Source organism: Phoca vitulina, unplaced genomic scaffold, assembly GCF_004348235.1.
Source record: "Phoca vitulina isolate PV1807 unplaced genomic scaffold, GSC_HSeal_1.0 scaffold4, whole genome shotgun sequence".
Classification (NCBI taxonomy): Eukaryota; Metazoa; Chordata; class Mammalia; order Carnivora; family Phocidae; genus Phoca; species Phoca vitulina.
This window is the reverse complement of record NW_022589707.1, coordinates 49,909,024-49,929,194: the sequence shown is the minus strand read 5'-3', so window position 1 is coordinate 49,929,194 and position 20,171 is coordinate 49,909,024. Positions and strand designations below refer to the sequence as shown.

General features: G+C 33.6%; 1 protein-coding gene across 1 annotated transcript in view; it reads left to right on the top strand.

The window, feature by feature from the left end:
- Positions 1–20,171, top strand: part of AHR (aryl hydrocarbon receptor) — a 50,284-nt gene that overhangs the window by 10,370 nt on the left and 19,743 nt on the right. The window contains exons 2-4 of the mRNA XM_032401996.1: positions 1,418–1,605; positions 16,981–17,084; positions 19,760–19,849. Of these exons, the coding sequence (XP_032257887.1) occupies positions 1,418–1,605; positions 16,981–17,084; positions 19,760–19,849 (382 nt within the window). The remainder of the gene's footprint in view (positions 1–1,417; positions 1,606–16,980; positions 17,085–19,759; positions 19,850–20,171) is intronic.

Genomic DNA, 20,171 nt, shown 5'->3' with positions numbered 1-20,171 from the left:
GAGCTAGAGAAATAGTCACCAATTTCTGTTAAGTATGCAGTTATACAAACAGTCTGGAGAAAGTACCTGATTTGTTTTGTATATACGCCATATACTTTACCAATTTATTAACTCTTATTTTTGTAAAAATAACATGAACTGTAATAAAAATAGAAATAGACAAGTTTTAGAAATTACTTGTTAGGGACAATATATAAACATTTAAATTTTATATTGACTTGTTAATTTTTATAAAAGTATTACTTCTCCACATATAACATTGAAAACGAAGTATCTAGAAATATTTTGATTAAATCAAATTAATAGCACTATACTCAAGCCAATTTCTACTTTTAAGATACTATAATTTGAATTGTCAAAAATGTCTTTGTCTTCTCAGTAAAATTGGGGGGGGACTCTTTGTTTTAAGAATACTCTGCATAAGTTTTTATTTTTCTGGCAAATGGAAAGGTACAGAAGCATGGCCTACTTTGCTTTATAATATCTTCTCTATATTTCATTATGGGGTGTCTGGTGATCTGTAAATTCACTTTAAATAATGGATTTCTGCTGTGAAAATCCTTTGTGTGAAGTTACCAGTTTCTCATTTCTAAGCTCAAGTTCTACTCCTAACCATAAATATCTTTTCTCTCATATGAAAATCATGCTAAATGTTGGGGTTTCATTGAATTTTCTAATTGAGACATTAACTATGAAAGCTAATAATTAAGTAGAATTATTGACTGTTCCTAAAAGCAAAATTTGCCAGTAATCACAGTTAACCTCTGGTATCTGTCAATCACCAAGTATAAATAACCAAAGTCTTTTTTTTTTTTTTTTTTTTTTTAATATTGGAGGACCCCATTAGATGCTGAACGATCATCTGGAGGTACCAGAAGGGCTTTGAATACCTTGCCACTGACAGGATGAAAGTGTTAACTAGAGGAAGCTGGGGGTGATAAAGATAAGCTTTTTATTTAGGGTAGCTCTTATCTATCTACATCATAAATGATTCCAAGATGCTTCTTGTAGAAGATAGCAAAAGAAGCATAATTTTCACATTATTTATTGCAATTTCTTTTTTTTTTTCCTTTCCCTAACAATGGCTGAGTTTGAAGAAAAATCCACTAGGATTTGTTATTGGGAATCATGATACCACAAATGTATGAAGTAAAGGAAGTAAGAGGTACATAAGATGTACTCAGCATTTTCTTAAGATGGGTCCATAAGCTTTTAGTAAAACATGATGAAGAATTTTACCCACTCCCTTGTTTTTCTTAATTAAGATACAAAAGGAGCATTTTGAAAGGATTTATGTTAACTTGAAGTAGATTTTAAGTGTTTGTTTTATTAGAGAAATATTTGAGGAGCTACAATGCAATAAAATTTTTGCTTTATGTATTTTAAAGTATTTTGTGGTATTTTGTTTGTTTTTCAGTGTCAAGCCAATCCCAGCTGAAGGAATCAAGTCAAATCCTTCCAAGCGACATAGAGACCGACTTAATACAGAGTTGGACCGTTTGGCTAGTCTGCTGCCTTTTCCACAAGATGTTATTAATAAGCTGGATAAACTTTCAGTTCTTAGGCTCAGTGTCAGTTACCTAAGAGCCAAGAGCTTCTTTGATGGTAAGAAGTTTCGCTTATTAATGTATAGTAAAATTTAAGTAACAAAGCCAAACTTTTGGTATTTCTAAAAACTAATGTTCTAGATTCAGTCATCAAAAAGATGCTGCCACTTAAATGACATGTGGTGTCATCCTTTGAAAATCGTCTTTTTGAACATTATGCCCATATTAAGTAGTCAGTTTCCAGTTCTACTTCTTCCAATTCGATTTCGAAATTCGAAAGTTTCTTTCTCTTTTTTTTAATGGAATAAAACACGTATACTATAACATATTTTTGCTGATTTCCTTCAATATGATTGTGTAGATATTTCATTCTTTAAAAATTATGTACACTTCTACTTTATGTTAACTGTGTAATTTACTCCAGGAAAATGTACTTAAATTTTTTTTCTACCAGAAAGGGTATTTTATTGTAGGAGTCAGTAGCATTGGATTTCACTCTCCATTGTGCCATGACAAACTATTCGATTTTAACCAAACCACTTAGCATCCCTGTACCTTGTTTTACTCAGCCCTGAAGTTAGTGATTTGAGTTAGGTGATGTTATCTTTTAACCATATGTTATTTCATAGTAATAAAGTATTTTAAATGGAAGTTTTTGTTTGAAGATAATGTTTCATTTCATAGTAATAAAGTATTTTAAATGGAAGTTTTTGTTTGAAGATAATGTTTCAATGTATCTTCTCATGTGAAATAATTACTCAGTTTCTTCTTTTATCTGTTTATATGTCAGAAATAGATTTTTTTTCCGGAAATGTTCAGTCTTTTAAATATATCATGTTATTTTACAAACAGCCGTAAAGAATTAATGATAAAACCTCCGTGGCCTATGTCAGTGCTACTCAAACTTTAAGGTGCTTACAAATCACATAAGGATCTTGTTAAGATGAAGGTTCTTATTCAGTAGGTTTAGGTGGTAGCCGGAAATTTTGCATTTCTAACAAGCTCTCAGATGATGCTGATAACTGCTGCCCTAGACATATTTACAGATACTTGAATTTATCATTTGTGTTTAGAATTTCGCAAAACAGTTATTTCCCTTTAGGTTTATATTTAAATGGTTTGATTGTTTAGTCTGGGCATTTTTTTTTCTTTGCTTGCTGTGTATGTTCTTTATCTTGGATAAAAGCTATGTCATTTAACAGTTGTGATTTGGGCAATATACACTGATATGAGGATGATCATTTCAGGGAAGATTATATGGTTCAGGGTTCAGAGTGACACTTAAATTTTTTCTGATCTATCAAGTCTTTGAGTTTTCAGTTTTCATCTACACCAGATCCTTCATCTTAGAGATGGGTTATGTGGTATTCAGTGGTGTGTGTGTATGTTTATCAACTAAACAGTCATTTTGTGATAGAGCTGGAACTAGAAACCCAGTTTCTAGATGCCCTATGTTGTTTTTCCTAACCATATCTCAGTTACTTCTCTTTTCTAGGACTCATTTATATAGTGCAGTCCTGAAGACTTTCCTCTGATCTGTGGTTCTCAAAGTGTAGTCCCCAAACAAGTGGCAATAGTGTCACCTGGTAACTGGTTAGAAATGCCAGCTCTTGGGCCCCACCCTAGACCTGCAGAATCAAACTCTGGTTGAGTGGTGGGGTTAGATGCATGTGGCCATTTGGGAGCCCCTATTGTAGACTGTAACCTTGAGGCCACTCCGGCTTTGTGGAATGCTGTCCCAATCCTCAGCATTTGTTCACATGCAGTGCTCACTGCTTGACCTTCCATAGGGGAAGGGAGGGAAATCTGAAGGGGGAGAAATCAGAGAGGGAGATGAACCATGAGAGACTATGGACCCTGGGAAAATTTAGCACATTCTAGGGCATGTTCCTCTTATGCTGATTCTGTGTCATTTCTATGTAGAACCAAGGAACCTGTATTTTCCATATGCATCCTTGGTGAGTCGGAGGCAGTGATTTAACTTGGGTTTGATTATGCCTGAATAACTTAAAATTGTTTTTTCTTTGCCTTCAGAAAGACAAATCCAAATGTACAAAATTTTAGGAAGACTATAAATGTTTTGCTTAGGTTTCAGTGGGAGTGCATACCCTAAGTAGTTTCTTAGGTTGTTCAATACAGGAACAGCATTAGGTGGAAGGTGAGGGAAATAATTAGTAGAAAAGATCCCATAGTCTTCTCCAGACCTCCATGATCTAGGAAGGCAATGCGAAATTTTGAAAGGACAGAGACAATAAATTTTTCAAGGTAATTCCTGAGACCTGAACAAATACTAAGTGCTGCAAACGAGGAGACTTGGAGCATGTTGACTGACGAGGACTTTTATGTGCAGTTAAAACCACTCTCCCGCTATTAGGGAAACAGTATAGCGAAGTGAAGGGAAGCTCTAAGTGAATAACAGGATGCAAACAGGGGGTGTGTGAATTCCTGCGGAAAGAACAATATAAACGAGTAATCATACAATCTTGTTAGAAAGGAAACTCAAGTTTTACTGTAACAATAGATATTTTTCCAAGAAAATACATCTATTTATTGCAAGTTTAAATAATCCAGGTTGGGTGGATCTTCTTAAACTCTGGAGCCATGACTACTGCTACGATTGTCTGAAAAGAGCACTTAAGATTTAAGTACACTATTATTTATCCCTTTCTAAGTAATCAGAACATTCTGAAATATAACTTTGAAGTATTTGAACAGGACTTAGTTATTTTTCAGTTATGGTAAAGTTAGAAGCAGTTTCTTCGACAGTATTAGATTAAAATTATTTTATGATAAATCTTGTAATTCAAGATTGCACTTTATTCTAAACACAGTGCAGGTGCTGAATTCACAAAAAAAGAAAAAGAGGGAGGAAAAGATTCCTGCTCTCTATAGTTCTAATAGTGTCTCAGCAACTGTGACAAATATAGTATGAGAAATCCTTTAAAAATGTACCTATTCAGTATTATTAATGCAGTACTTAGGGAGCATTTTCAAGGGAAGTAAGAAGATTTGAAGTTTTGTTAGATACTAGTTGTGGTTTGAACTGAAGAAATAATTGAGAGAATCTTCGGCTGTTTAATCCTTGAAAACTCTTGACCTGTATATATTCTAGACAATAAAGAGAATTTTCAAGGAATTGTTTTTCACTTTGTACTCTGTGTATGCCACAGATGAAGTAATCATTATAAAATTTTCATTTTTATATTATAATGCTTTAGTTTTTCTAACGCACTTAAAAGTACTATATATTGCCTATTTCGCTAACTACAATGGAAACTCCTTGAGGATATTATGTGTACTGCTGTATCTTAAGCACTTAGAACAATGTCTGACCCATAGTAGGCAGTCAATAAAAATTTATTACCTCAATTTCACTAACTTATATCTCAAAAACAATGTAAAATTCATGTTGAAATTCTAGATTATGTATTTCAAAATACAGTTCTAGAACTTACTTTAAGTTGTTAATATTTTGCTTTTTCCAGATAATCTGTTAGTAGCCAATTATAGTTGTTGGTTCCATCAGTTATCTTATTTTCTATCTATAAATAAACAGATGTGAGAAATATTTTATGGAATTATCGCAGTAAAATTTTGTACATGGCCTCTGATTGGCTGGCTCATACAGTGAAACATGTACAAGTATTTAATGATGCAAATGTGAAAGCTACATACATCTTTTTAGGACAAATTAGTATCAACTGTACCGTTCTCAAATCAGTACTGCCCTTTGCATTCGTTAGCTATCTCTTTGCTCCTTTGCCTTCTCTTTACGGGCATTATCTTGTTCGTGGTTCACTGGTTGTTTTCTTCTTTGTTGGATGCTCCTTTTGTACCTCCCAGCAGTCTGGCAGTCTTGGTACTTTTAAAATTTTCATCAGCATAGATGGAATGTGCACATAGACTCAGTATTTTTTAAAAAATCACTCCCTTTGTAAATTTGATAGATTAAAAATTCTAGAATAAGTTGATACTTTATTATTAGTTTCTGCACAATGCACACATGTAGACATGTTTTAAGGATTAATAACCGCAATATATTAATAATGAGAGACTAATTAAAATAGTAAAAGCTGTTTAAATTCTATTCATTTTCCACAGTAATATTGCTCTTCTGTGTTACCTTCTCTTTCCCCTGAAGACTTCTCAAAATTATGTATCTTTGAAGTTTCTCTGTAGAGTCTTTAGTGTTTTAGAAAATAAATACCCCAAATCCAAAATTGATGTTTTCTGATGTTGGTGATTAAACATGGTAAAGTGCCATTTTTGCCTCTCAAGACAGATTAAATCAGTGCAGACCTGAGGACAGTTAAATGACCAAATGGAGCTGTGATCTGACAAGTCAGTATGGACTTAGGTTCTGGAAATACAGACTGAACACCTAAAATCTTTAACATTATGTTCAGACTTCTTCACCAAATTCTAGAATATTAATATTAAACCTTCCTTTGTTAATTAAAAAGTGGAGCATTAAAGTCACAAAATAGGTTTTGTTTTCTTTTGTTTTTTGCACAAAATGGGTATTAAACTCAAATACCATGTTACCTCTGAGAGGGAAAATAACTAACAAGTTTAAATAACTTAATCACTATGATCAATAATAGTTTATTCTGGGAGACTAGGATTTGGGTGGTTACAGCCCAGCCTCTGAAATTGGTTGATATGAAGGGAAAGGCTTGTTTCCTACCGTATTGTGTCTCTTAGTCCCAGGTCAAACAGTGGACATTGGGCTTGTTGACCAATCGGAATCCGTATAGTAATGTTTTATTCTTAGTAAGAGTAATTGCAGCATATAAAAAAACTTGAGTTAGATTTCATTATCACTTTTTATTTTATTTTATTTTATTTTATTTTTAAGATTTTATTTATTTATTTGACAGAGAGAGACACAGCGAGAGAGGGAACACAAGCAGGGGGAGTGGGAGAGGGAGAAGCAGGCTTCCCGCTGAGCAGGGAGCCCGATGCGGGGCTCGATCCCAGGACCCTGGGATCATGACCTGAGCCGAAGGCAGACACTTAACGACTGAGCCACCCAGGTGCCCCTTGTTACCACTTTTTAAAACACACATCATTATGTAAGTGTTGTGTTTAAATTATTTTACTGTTGGACAGCATCCCCAAATTTAAAAACATGGGTATGATTAATTCATATCTCTGCTGAGACACAATTATCTAATGAAGTAGAAGAGGCAGAAAAGTTTTCTTTCAGTGAGGCAATAGTGGGGATCAGGGGCATGTAGTATTTGTTATTTCAATAAAATTTTCATAGTACATATTACACCACTAAAATATAATTATTAACTGTGAGGTCTTTTACTTCCTCCATTATATCTAAGCCATGGGTTATTCTTTGTGACATCTTTATAATTGAGATCTATAAATTTAATCTGTGGAAAGGAAAACTTAGAAACAAGAAAGAGATGATTTTGTCTAGGTTTCAGGAAGCCTGACAGAAGTGAGTTTGGGGATCTGAGTTTCTAATTCCCAACTCCTGCATTATGCAGCTGTTAGAGGGAACAGTTTCTGGTTAGTTCAAGAACTAAGTAACATAGGGCGCCTGGGTGGCTCAGTCGGTTAAGCGTCTCCCTTTGGCTCAGGTCATGATCCCAGAGTCCCAGGATCAAGTCCTGCGTCGGGCTCCCTGCTCGGCAAGGAGCCTGCTTCTCCCACTGACCCTCTCCCCTCTCATGCTCTCTCTCGTGCTCTCTCTCTCTCAAATAAATAAATAAAATTAAAAAAGAACTAAGTAACATAGGGGAAAATCTGATTCTTGAACCATTACACTGCTTAAAACAATCACCATTTTATAAAGTGTAGTAATATTTACATATTGGAATGTTCTAAATTCACAAAGTCTAAAAATGCTCTGAGGGGATGATGACAACAGTTAATTTACATGATGTGATGAGCTAACATTTATTTGACCTCATTGTTTACCATGGATCTTTGTTTACTTTATTTTAAATTAAAAAATTATCTATGTTCTTTTCTTGATCTTCCTTTTTTAGTTATTTAACAGTTCATTTCCAGTTCATTTAGGTTTTCGGAAGAGAGCTATTGTGTTTATTAATCTTCAGCTTGTGTGTTTCTCTGGATTTCAATCCTGTTTTGGTGTCCGTGTAACCCAGAACACTACCTTGAGAAACATATATGCAAAGAATGAGCTTGAACAAGCAGAGAAATGAATTAAATAAAAAGCCCTTTTGAGGGTTGAAGCTTTATAAAATTTAGTGGGTTTGAATGTGTGCTTTTCATTCATGGGATTTGTACGCTAATTTTATCTGCATTGCTATAATTTTTAAGTTACTGTATACCAAGTAGTTTACAAAAATTTCAGTATCACGGTATCACAGCAAATGTGATTTCTTAATTCTAGAAATGTCTATGGTAGGTTTGTTTCCCTAAAAGATGAGCACATTTGAAATCATCATATAGTATTGAGTTTCTTTTATCTCTGGTATTATCTACTTTTTTTTATAATTGAGCTATTTTTTTTTCCAGACTTCATATTCTAAAACATGTAACTAATTATAATATTCATGATAGCTTCCATAAATAAAGCTATAAAATTTAAAGATTCTTTTAAATTTTATTTATTTTATTTTTTTAAAGATTTTATTTATTTATTTATTTGAGAGAGAGAGAGAGAAACAGCATGAGAGGGGAGAGGGTCAGAGGGAGAAGCAGGCTCCCCGCCGAGCCGGGAGCCTGATGTGGGACTCGATCCCAGGACTCCGGGACCATGACCTGAGCTGAAGGCAGTCGCTTAACCAACTGAGCCACCCAGGCGCCCTAAAGATTTTTTTAAATTTTAATGCATGACTTTATCCATCAAATCTATGCAAATTGAAACATGGATGAATAAAAAGAATAGTAGAATATTCTTATTGAGTCTAGTTGAAGTAGTATTTAAATCCTGGCTCTTACATTTAATAATATGATCTCTTTGGATAAGGAGTTTAATTTCTCTTTTCTTCAGATAGTCTAACTTAAAAGATTGATTAGATACTATGAATTTTTTTTTTTTTTTTTTTTTTTAGAGAGAGCATGAGCAGCGGTGGAGGGGCAGAGAGAGAGGGAGAGAGAGAATCTCAAGCAGACTATACACTCAGCATAGAGCTGGATGCAGGGCTTGATCTCACAACCCTGAGATCATGACCTGAGCTGAAATCAAGAGTCAGACGCTAAACAAACTGAGCCACCCAGGCGCCCCAGATGCTATGAATAAATGTAATATTTTGATATTTTATATAGAATACTTCCATCGCTGAGTATTCATTTGCTTTGACAAGTATTTTCAAAAAACACAATGACAAGTATATATCAAAGATTCAGACTGAACCTGCACTCATTATATCCTTTATATTATGTTTTGCTTTTTTCCTTCTTAAAATTTACTGCTTTTTGATGGATTTTCTCTTTGATCATTACCTAGTGTTATATATATCTCTGTGATCCTTAATCACTTGATCATGAACAGTTCCAGGTGATCATAAATTGATGCCTTTAGCTTCCTTTTTTTAAAAGGAGCATTACCATTGCGGTAATATTAAAGCCAGCCAACTTTTAGCATTTTTTCCTTTCCCTCCCTATAGTTAATTTGTTTGATTTTTTGTGTGGCATTTTGATCTGGTTAATGGACATCTACAACATCTTTCTGTTATAGTGTTTTAGAAACTGTATTCACATAGAGTAGAAAATTAATCACTTTAAAGCCTGTAATAAAATGCAATTATGTTACCACTAATCATTTTACTTAGTAATCATGTTTATGTCTTATTTTTAAATCATGCTCTTATAGTTTTTCTACTTTTTGATCAACCATTTTCTTTTTTTTTTTTTTTTTTTTTTTTAAAGATTTTATTTATTTATTTGAGAGAGAGAATGAGAGAGAGAGAGCACATGAGAGGGGGGAGGGTCAGAGGGAGAAACAGACTCCCCGCTGAGCAGGGAGCCCGATGCGGGACTCGATCCCAGGTCTCCAGGATCATGACCTGAGCCGAAGGCAGTTGCCCAACCAACTGAGCCACCCAGGCGCCCTCAACCATTTTCAATCAGTAACTCAAATTCATTTATTCATAGCTGGAGATTTAGATTTTGGAGTCATTGTAATATAGTGGGAATAATATTCTAAATCATGAAAGTGAATAAAATATTCCAGAGGAGAACATATAGAATAAGAGAAAAAATACCAGAGATGAGATGTTTTAAGGATGAGCAGAGGTAGAGGAAAGCAAATCTGTGTGTATTCAGAATATAAAAGTGTGCTGAGGTGATAGTTTGCATAAAGATGCCTTCATTTGGTGTTTCAAGTTCTTAAATTAGAGAGTCAAAAGAAAATTGCACAAGAAAATATAAACTAAAGTGAAATTAAAGTCCATACAAAAAAAAATCATAATGCTACAGGAGTAGTATTATGGTCCTTGATTGTCCATAGAAGCCAGAAAACCATTCAGGTGTTTGCAGTGGGCGGTTGAGAAGGGAAATAAGTAGTCACATTGAATCAATTTAGCCTAAAATTGTATTGAATTATTCTGGTTTCTTCTAGCCTTAAATTTTCTCATACAATGTGGGGTGCCTTTTATGGTCAGTTTTACAGATACTCTTTTGTCAGCTGGATTGTTGATAGTGTCTAGTGTCATATGTCTGGTCTCTATGTTACGGAGGCAGCATTCCTTCTCTTTATCTTAGCATGACGGAGGGAGATTGTCCTGTAACAAAAGCACTGGCAGCAGGAGACATAGAGGTTAATCCTGTGACCTTCGATATGACCTTTAACCTCACTGTTGCCCAGGGTCTTCATCCTCTCAGCATGGACAGTAAGAATGCTTGTGTGCCCCATGCTTTAAGTTTGTGGTGGATTTATCCTAAAAAATGAGATGTGAAAAGTCAATTTTATAATTAAATTTGTTACATAAATTATAATTATTTCTTGCGGAATACTGATATTTTACATGTTTTAATGGATGATTTTGTGGTCACTGTGGAATATGCATAGAGGCCTTTCAGACCTGGTATTCATATCATCTGACAATCTCTTGAGTTAATTTTGTATTTTGATTTAGAGATGGAAATTTGCTAATTAACTTTTTACCCTTTTAACATAATACATAATTTATTTCCCCATATTGTTTCCTTTTTCTGAAGCGGCACACACATCTAGACAATTTGTTCAGGTAGAGGTGACATGCCTTACTTTGGTGAGGATATAAACTCTGGGCAGTGTGCTACTTGCTGTAATGTATACATACAGAATTTTTAATTTTTTGTTTTGGTCTTAAATTATGTGCTTCTCTTTTGATCTTTATAAAATTGGCATTGAGTAATTTCCTGAAGACACTCATATTAATAAGAGCACTCTTTAAGCAGAGAAATGATAATTTTAGAAAATAATAAGGCAGTGAGATCTGGAACACTTGTAAGTTATTTCCAAAATCGTAAATTTCCAAAGTCACTGGTTCTTAAAATATGGCACCTGGTCCTCAGCATCACTTGGGAAGTTGTTAGCAATGCAAACTGTAAGGTCCCGTCCTACATCTCCTAAATCAGAAATTTTAGAGAGTGAAGTGCAGCAATGTGTTTTAATAGCCATAGCCTTCCTATGATTCTAATGTCTGTGAAATTTTGAGAATCATTGCTCTACTTGATTAAAGTCTGCTACAGAAGGCAGTTTGAATTCCACTCTTGTATATGTGGAAAGCTCAATGCAACTCATTCCCCACTGAACAGGTAAACTAACTGCTCTTGTTGGTTCTGTTAATTCAATGACCTATCACAGTTACAGTAGAATTGTGTATAATGAAATGTAAAACTGGGAAAATGTTAAACATCTTTGGAAGTTGGTTTCCACTTAATTGAGAGCAGGAATAAGTCTAACTTTTAAGGACTTAATCAGCTTTAAAATGATGCTTTTCAGATTTGCTAAAAAGAACGTAAACTACCAGTTATGCAACCTACATTCATTCATAAAGGTATAAACTAACATTTGCATTTTTAAAAACTGAATTTACCTTCATTCTGCCTTGGTGATTAGAAATTTCTAGGTAGAAAAAAAAAATCTGTCAATATCATCAGAAACTATTGGGTAAACTGTGTAGACCTAATCTTTGTGTCCTAGAAACTTAGAATGTAGTATAGTTTTCTTTAATTTCAGTTTCTTCCTTCTTCCCCTCAAAAGAACACTTGATTTACAAACAAATGAAAACTTTGTGTTGAAATGACATATCTCTCTCTTACCCCAAAGTATGTAGAAGAAGCTCTCATTAGGTACACTTAATATATTATTTGGAATTTATTTGTAAATACTAATTTATCCTGGACTAAGCTAGGACTGTTTTCCTTATATTTGAGAAATACTGCATTACTTAACTCTTTCTAATTTATAGAAGTTTATGTGGTTGAATTTTATAGTGATAGCTTTGCTTGTATGCTTATATCACTGTGGCAATGGAATTTAACTTTTTCTGGCAGAAGTAATAAAGGGGATGATAATATTATTATAAAATAAATTGAATTTATATCAACACAAAGAGATTTAAAAGTGTTATGCTTTTTCCTGGCAAGATATTGTCATCTTTCTGTTTAATCGAGAACTATAGTAACATACAAAATATAGTTTACCACATGCCAGTATTTCTCCTTCATGAATTTCTCTGTTGAACAATTCAGAGCATGTTTTTCAAAGAGGAAATATTTGGCTTGTAGGGAGAAGTGGAAATCCAAGCTTAGATGTATAAGGAAGGAAACTGTCATATAGGAAATGGATATGGTTAAATACTTGTGGGAGTAAGATTTGAATCAGTTGGTAAAATGACCATTTGTTTTTTTTTTTTTTTTTTTTTTTTAAGATTTTATTTATTTGCGAGAGAGAGAATGAGATAGAGAGAGCATGAGAGGGAGGAGGGTCAGAGGGAGAAGCAGACTCCCTGCTCAGCAGGGAGCCTGATGTGGGACTCGATCCCGGGACTCCAGGATCATGACCTGAGCCGAAGGCAGTCGCTTAACCAACTGAGCCACCCAGGCGCCCTAAAATGACCATTTGATAATGCTCTGATAATATTTACATTCTAGATTCCTTCATCAATTAGATTAAATTCTTGTATAATTGCTTCATTGATCTCTCAATGAGGAAATAGTTGAAATATTTCAATGCTTTATTATCTTAATATTCCACAGACTGTTTAAAGTCAGGTTGTTGTATTTTGGAAGGTGTGGTGTTCTTGCAGATGAGGAAGATTTTAACAAATGTTTATTTCAGCAAATGATTCGCAAGTAGCGGAATTGGCTGTGACTTACTTTCAAATATTACATTTTGTTTCTAGAAAATGTCGTGAATTTAGTTCCAGTGATGCAATGTTTAAAGTGTCCTGTGCATCTGATTATGCATATAATTTTTATAACAACTTAAAGTTGTGAAGTACTCTCAAATCTATGTTGTATAGACATCACAGCAGTCCTAATAGATTCTTGTTTTTAGTGTCAGCTTTTCAAAAAGGTTTGAAGGTATATCAACTCAGCATTTAGCCCATTATCTATCTCTATCCTGGGCTGCAAATTGTGGCTTCCAGGCATTACTTAGGTACGCTACATCTGATTTTAGCCCTAACAAGAATGTGTCTCCAGAGGTATCTCTGTCCTCACATACAGGTGAAGACACTACAGGTCAAATGTGTTTGGCATAGGGGAGGAGTCCAGCAGTTGGTTAATCATAGCGTGAACACGTAGGGTTAGGCTACCTGGGTTTAATCGAGGCTCCACTACTTCAAACTCTCTGACCTGGAGGCCATTTCTTAACCTAAGTCTCAGTTTCATTGAAAGGACAAAACAATACCAGTCTCATAGGATATTATTATAAAGATTAATAAGACCTAATATATGGAAAGTTGTTGGCATACAGTGTGTGCTCAGTAAGTATCACATATTATTATTAAGGAAATTATTTCAGGCCACTTACTTGGTAGGAAGGACACTGGTAACAGTACCCCATGTCATCTTCCTCTTCTGTTGCTTTCTAATCAAGGCAAGAAATGTATACATGAAAGTGACTAGTATTAAGGTGGTTTTACCAACTTTAAGAAGGGAGAGGTCGGGGCGCCTGGGTGGCTCAGTCGTTAAGCATCTGACTCTTGATTTTGGCTCAGGTCATGATCTCAGGGTCCTGGGATCGAGCCCCACATCGGGCTCCCTGCTCGGCGGGAAGCCTGCTTTTCCTTCTCCCACTCCCCCTGCTTGTGTTCCCTCTCTCGCTGTGTCTCTCTCTGTCAAATAAATCAATCTTTAAAAAAAAAAAAAAGAAGAAGAAGGGAGAGGTGGTAGGAGGTCAAGAAATAGAGGTAAAACTTTGTGGAGGGGCAAAAATTGCAGTTTGGGTCAAAAGGCCCTGACATAAAATAAGATTTCTAAAAAGTCACATTGGTGTATTTTTAAGATGAGAATGCTAAGGGAATTCATCTTTCCTGGACTCATCTTTGCACGGTATTTACTTAAATCCTTTACTATTTATTAACCTTAAACATAAGAGCAACAGAAATATTTTTGGAAGAACTCTCCAGTGATCCTTCCTTAATATGCACTTGTCACTTTTCCTACTTATACTATTAAATATTTAACCTCCCAATATTTAGAATTGTAAGCGTTGTTGTTTAAAAAAGAGTTTGTTCTCCTTATTTTTTCTTTCAAGTTCCTTCAAGACTTTAATGAAATCCCATTGTGCTATTTAATGTTTTGACTTTCTTTTCTAGTTCTTTATTTCCTAACTTATATTCCCAACTCAAGGCAGATTCTGTCTGATGTCTAATTGTGTTGGCCAATATCCCCAATACAAGGCCAAAAACAAATCGTAAATTACTCTGAGATGAATAGTCTCAGTGGTCCAGTAACTCTAGTTGGAACTGACATCAATTCTATTAATTAAAAATTAATTTTAAAAGATTCCTAGTAAGATAATTTAGACATTTTAAAATTTGATACTAGTAACATCTATCCATTTTTACAATTACTTTGCTTCTTTCTGCAATGTGAGGGTTTTTGGTTTTGTTGTTTTCTTTTTAATGGTAAATCTTATGGATATTTGCTTAAACTCTTAAATGGTGCCCCATACTGGAGCTTTTGGGAAAGTAACAGAGTGTAGTTAACCCTGACATTATGAGGTTTTAGTGCATTCAAGCAAATTTGGCCATTTGAAAGCAAGCAGCAGCAGAATAGGAAGGGAGAAAAGACCTTTTTCTCTTCTCCTTTTCAATGAGAAATATTAAGCATTTCCTTTGGTCTTGATTAACTGTTAGACTAATTTATGTACCTCAAACTATTTTTTTGGCCTAAGGAAATATGTTCTCTGGCCTTTTGAAATTGTTACATTCAGAGGCCAAACTTTTGGCCTCTTCTTTAAAAGCGGTGTGTTTCAGGTTCTGCAAAGGCAAGAACTTGGCATAAGATTGCAGTGTGACACATGCATTGATTTACCAGAAAATAGATTTCAGCATGAACATGTGTTATATGTGAGGCTTTGCTCAAACTGAGAGTAAATCTGGTTATTAATAAATCTCGTTTTTCACCGAGCCAGATGATCTTTGGCACAATAAAAAATCTAATGAAATAGTCTTAAAAAGAATATCAAAGTCCATTTTGTTTAATGATTTCTCTTATTTAAATATTAAAGGTCAAAAATAGATAAGAAAAATGGAAATATATTGTAATTGTATTGAAAAGGTTATACTTTACAACAAGATAGTCTATAGGATCTGGGAAACACTGCTAATAATTAAAGTTACCATTTATTGAACTACTACTGAGCTGCTGTATGCCAGGAACTTCACATATATTCTCATTATTCTTCACAATAACCTGGCAAGATGGTTTTTTGTTGTTTGTTTTCAGTTAACAGTTGACATATTGGGACATACACTCAGAGAGCCTACACATTTAGTAAATGGCAGAACTAAGATGTGAACTTAATTCTGTCACTTACTAAGATTAAATGAAATGATATTTGAGAGTGCTTTGGAAAAATTCTAAGTAAGTACACAGTAGCTATTATTACGCTTCAGTTGTATTGCCTCCCAGACTACACACACACACACACACACACGCACACACATGTGTGCGATGAAGAAGAGAGATGGAGGGGAGGACAGAAAGCATTGCAACGTGCTACCTCCAGAAGTAAGCATCCCGCCATGGTATCAGACTTCTCCTTATATACGTAATCCACAAGGAGTTAGAAGATAATAATGAAGGAGGAGCCACTTTTGAAGATGGAATACATAGGAATAAACATAAAAATTAATGTGCAAATCTGTTTTGCGAACAACTTTAAAATACTATAGTGGGACAAAAAATATAGATTTGAACAGAAGGATAGAATGATTCAAAATCATAAATATGTTAATTCTGCATGAGTTGCAGCCATCAAAAAAAAAAAATGAAATCTTGCCATTTGCAATGCCATGGATGGAACTAGAGGGTATTAGGCCAAGCAAAATAAGTCAATCAAAGAAAGACAATTATCATACGATCTCACTGATAAGTGAAATTTAAGAAACAAAACAGAGGATCATAGGGGAAGAGAGGAAAAAATAAAACAAGATGAAACTAGAGAGGGAGACAAACCATAAGAGACTCTCTTAATCATAGGAAACAAACTGAAGGTTGCTGGAGGGGAGGGGGGCAAGGGGATGGGGTAACTGGGTGATGGACATTAAGGAGGGCATGTGATGTAATGAGCACTGGGTATTATATAAGACTGATGAATCACTGACCTCTACCTCTGAAACAAGGAATATAGTATATGTTAATTAAATAAATAAAAATAAAAACAAAAACAAAAGATAAATCCACCTTAAAAAAAAATAAAGTGGTACCAACACTGGAAAAAAATCTCCATGAGTTGATTTATAAATTTAACAAGACTCTAGTAACAATACTAATTGCTTTTTACTCTAAAACTAGACAGGAGGGTTCTAAACTTAATGGAAATATATTTCTTAATAAGGCTGATGGTTGATTCTTTCTCCTCACCACTACAAGTTCACTGTTTAGATATAAATAGATACTAAAATCCTTTTTATAGGTTATGTTCTGAGGAACCTTATTCTCATAAGTAAATGAATAGGAGTGGGAAGAGTTTGTATAGCAGCACCATGCAATTCTTTAAAACTCTTAAGTTATATGCCAAAAATCATAATGAGCTCATCACAACTGATTTTTAATAAATTATTTTCTTATTTTTTAATAAATTATTTGTAATTATTTTTCGCAGTCTGTCCACTGGTTTGGAAACCACTCATTGACAAAGGATTATTTACTTAACCAGTAGATAACAATATTTCAGATTGTATCTTTGTGATGTACATAGAGATTTTCCATGATAGCCCTTTGAAATCACTTACTTGAGAAACTACTTACTATATCATTGCTTTTTCCCTTTTCTCCATAGTTTCATTACAGTCCTCCCCAGCTGACAGAAATGAAGTCCAGGAAAACTGTAGAACAAAATTCAGAGAAGACCTGCATCTGCAAGAAGGAGAATTCTTACTACAGGTAAATTTTAGTAAACAGAGTTTCTCATAATAAAGACATGGTAAATGAAAGATTAATGAATCAGTCTTTTAGTTACTCCAGTTTATTTAGAACTCACCCAGTGTTTCATGTCACTTTCATCTGAACTGCAATAGTGATGTAATGCTAGTATATGAAAAAATGTAATTGTATCAAGTAGATTGGAAGTCTACTTAGTAATTTCCCTGTTGTATTTCTTTAGCAAGAATTCCTAGATTATTTTAAAGGTTCTCATTTAAGACATTGAATTTATATATGCTTTTCCAGGAATATAGCTTTATTAAAACAGTTAATTGTCTTTACTTAATCGTTCAAAATTGTTCTTAACCTGAATTTTATTTTTCAATGTATTTTGTAACTGTATTGTCTCTTAGCTATGGGGTGTGTCTTATCAACATGCTAAAGATTATCTCAACAACTAGAAGCCCTAATTTTTGTTTTAGAACTCAGAGAATATTTTAATTTTTTTAATTTTTAAAAATATATTTTATTTTTTTTGCTCTATTTCTTGGAACTAATACGATGCTTGATTCTTAACTAAAATTCTCAGGCATTTATTTTGTTGAAAAACAGATAGAATGAAGATGTGTGGTGTGATATGTGCTATTACTATTACGTATTCATTTTCAGTTCCACCCAGTGAACGGAGTGAAGAACTTAATTTGCCATCATGTAGAAAGTAGCTGCAACTTTTAGTAACTCCATTAATTCATTCTGAAAATCCTTATGTGCAACCCAACAATTTATAACATTTTTTATTATTTTTGTAATTGTGAAAATTAACTTTTGCCCCCATTGGGTTAAACAAATTAAATATATTCAAGCAGGAGTCCTCTTCTTATCCCTGACTGAGGATTTTTATGTATATAATAGCTTGAAACATAAAGGCTCCTTATTCAGGTCATAGGAAAACATTTTTATAATTGCTGCTTTATGTGATTAAACACACACCTTGGGTTATGGAGTAAAGTAATAAGGAAGTCCTTTATTTCAAGTGAAACTAAACAAATATGGAATGCTTAACATTTGATAAAGCAGTTTAAATTATGGGCCAATGATTTTTTCCGTCCTAGAATATTTAGGCAAATTGTAAACATATTCTATGTAAAGGATAGAGAATAAAATAATATTAATGCAAGACTAGTGTCACTTTTTAATTATCTGAAAATTGGAAACATTTAGGTATTTAAAGTAAATGCATCTGTTTTGAATTATATTGGATATCACTTGTAAACTAGTTTCCAATAGGAAGCATCGCATATTATATGATTTGCTAGGACCATGGTTGGAGGGATCTCTTCTGGAGGAGATGGCCAGAAACACTTTAGATATATGAAAATGGCATATTTCATTACATACAGTTGCCATAATGGCATCTAACTTCATACTTTCAACATGTGATTATCAACTGAGTATCCCTAAGACTTAGAGAATGTTTCCAGAGATACAGTATACTACTTGCCATGAAACTTTTAATGACAAATCATTTCCTTTAGTTTTAACAAAGGAGATACATAAAATGTTGAAGTGTTTTATTAAGAAAAATTTAAAATAATTACCTTCAAGCTTAGCTTAAATTTATTACTATTATATAAAGAATAAAAATGAAAATAAAAAGACTTTCTGTATCTTTTCATTATCTATTATTAATTTCACTCATTTTCATTTATTTAATCATGTTCTGCCCACGCTGTTTACTACTGTGCCTAGTAGAATCCGTAGCTTCGTTTTTGAGTTAACAGCAGTTGAAACTATAAATAACACTATCAATTGCAGTTTATTTCTCTTATATTAAATAGTAAGTGAACCTCATCATGATTTTCAGATAAGTAGGGCAGATCTTTGTGATTAAGACTAAAAAATGATAATCTCTTTCATTAATATGTAATTAGTATATTCTTTCTGTTCATTTAATAATAATTCAGTGTAAGTAATAACCTTGTACCATATAGTATTTAAGATCATTTGAGATACACATAAAATTGGTACGCACATATTCTTTTTAAAGGCTTTCAGTTAATTTCTGACAATTAACATTTGTCTAAAAGTGTGATGTTGTACCTTAAATTATCTTTGTGTTTTTCTGGCTTACGAGCTTATTTCCAATGAGCTTATTGGAAAGTACTAAATTCATTTGACTGTTTGAACAAGCATCACACTCTACAAAATAAAATGCATACGATCAGTGGATACTCTTCTCTACAAAGAAGATATTTTCAGAAGGAGAAAATATAAAAATGGGTGTAACTGTTACTGCCAACTGAAATTTAAGACTACTTAATTGTGAAGGTGTTAATTATTAAACATTTAAGTTCCCGGTGGGTGCCACCACCATTCATCCTGGGGGGACTTACCAGGTACACATAGCTATAATCTCTGAAAATCCAAAGCATGAAGAAGAACCAATTTTGTATTAAAGTTGCTGTGATTGAGCATTAAGTTGAGCTGTAAGCTTTTCCTTATCTAAATCAAAAGGTATGCATAGATTCCTCTCATTGCACAGTAGATGGAATGTCTGTGTTTGAGATGTAATCATTTTAACCATTTTAAAGAGAAGATTTTTCAGCAATAAAACAGCCTTAACTGAAGTCAGTATTTATGAGTGGCAATATTGTTATTTAGTCACATTACTAATTTTGTAATTTTTTTCCTTGTAGGCTCTCAATGGCTTTGTGCTGGTTGTCACCACAGATGCTTTGGTCTTTTATGCTTCTTCTACCATACAAGATTACCTAGGGTTTCAGCAGGTAAGTATATTTTTCTCAGGCCATGTAAAAAAAAAAAATTTTTTTTGAGAAAATTACTTTTTATTTGTCACATGTTTTAGGGATATAAATGATAATTTGTATATATAAAATGTCAATTAAAATATGCTATAGAATAAAATTATATATTTGTAGCTAATAATTTTTATATAATTAATAATTTACTACATTACAATTTTCTTATATGTTCATGAGATTCATGGAGATTGTGTTTTTTTATATATAAGAAACATTCACGTTGGGGGCAGATAGGCTTTGGATCGGGGGAGGGGGGCGGGCAGATAAGAGAATATTTGCTGTCACA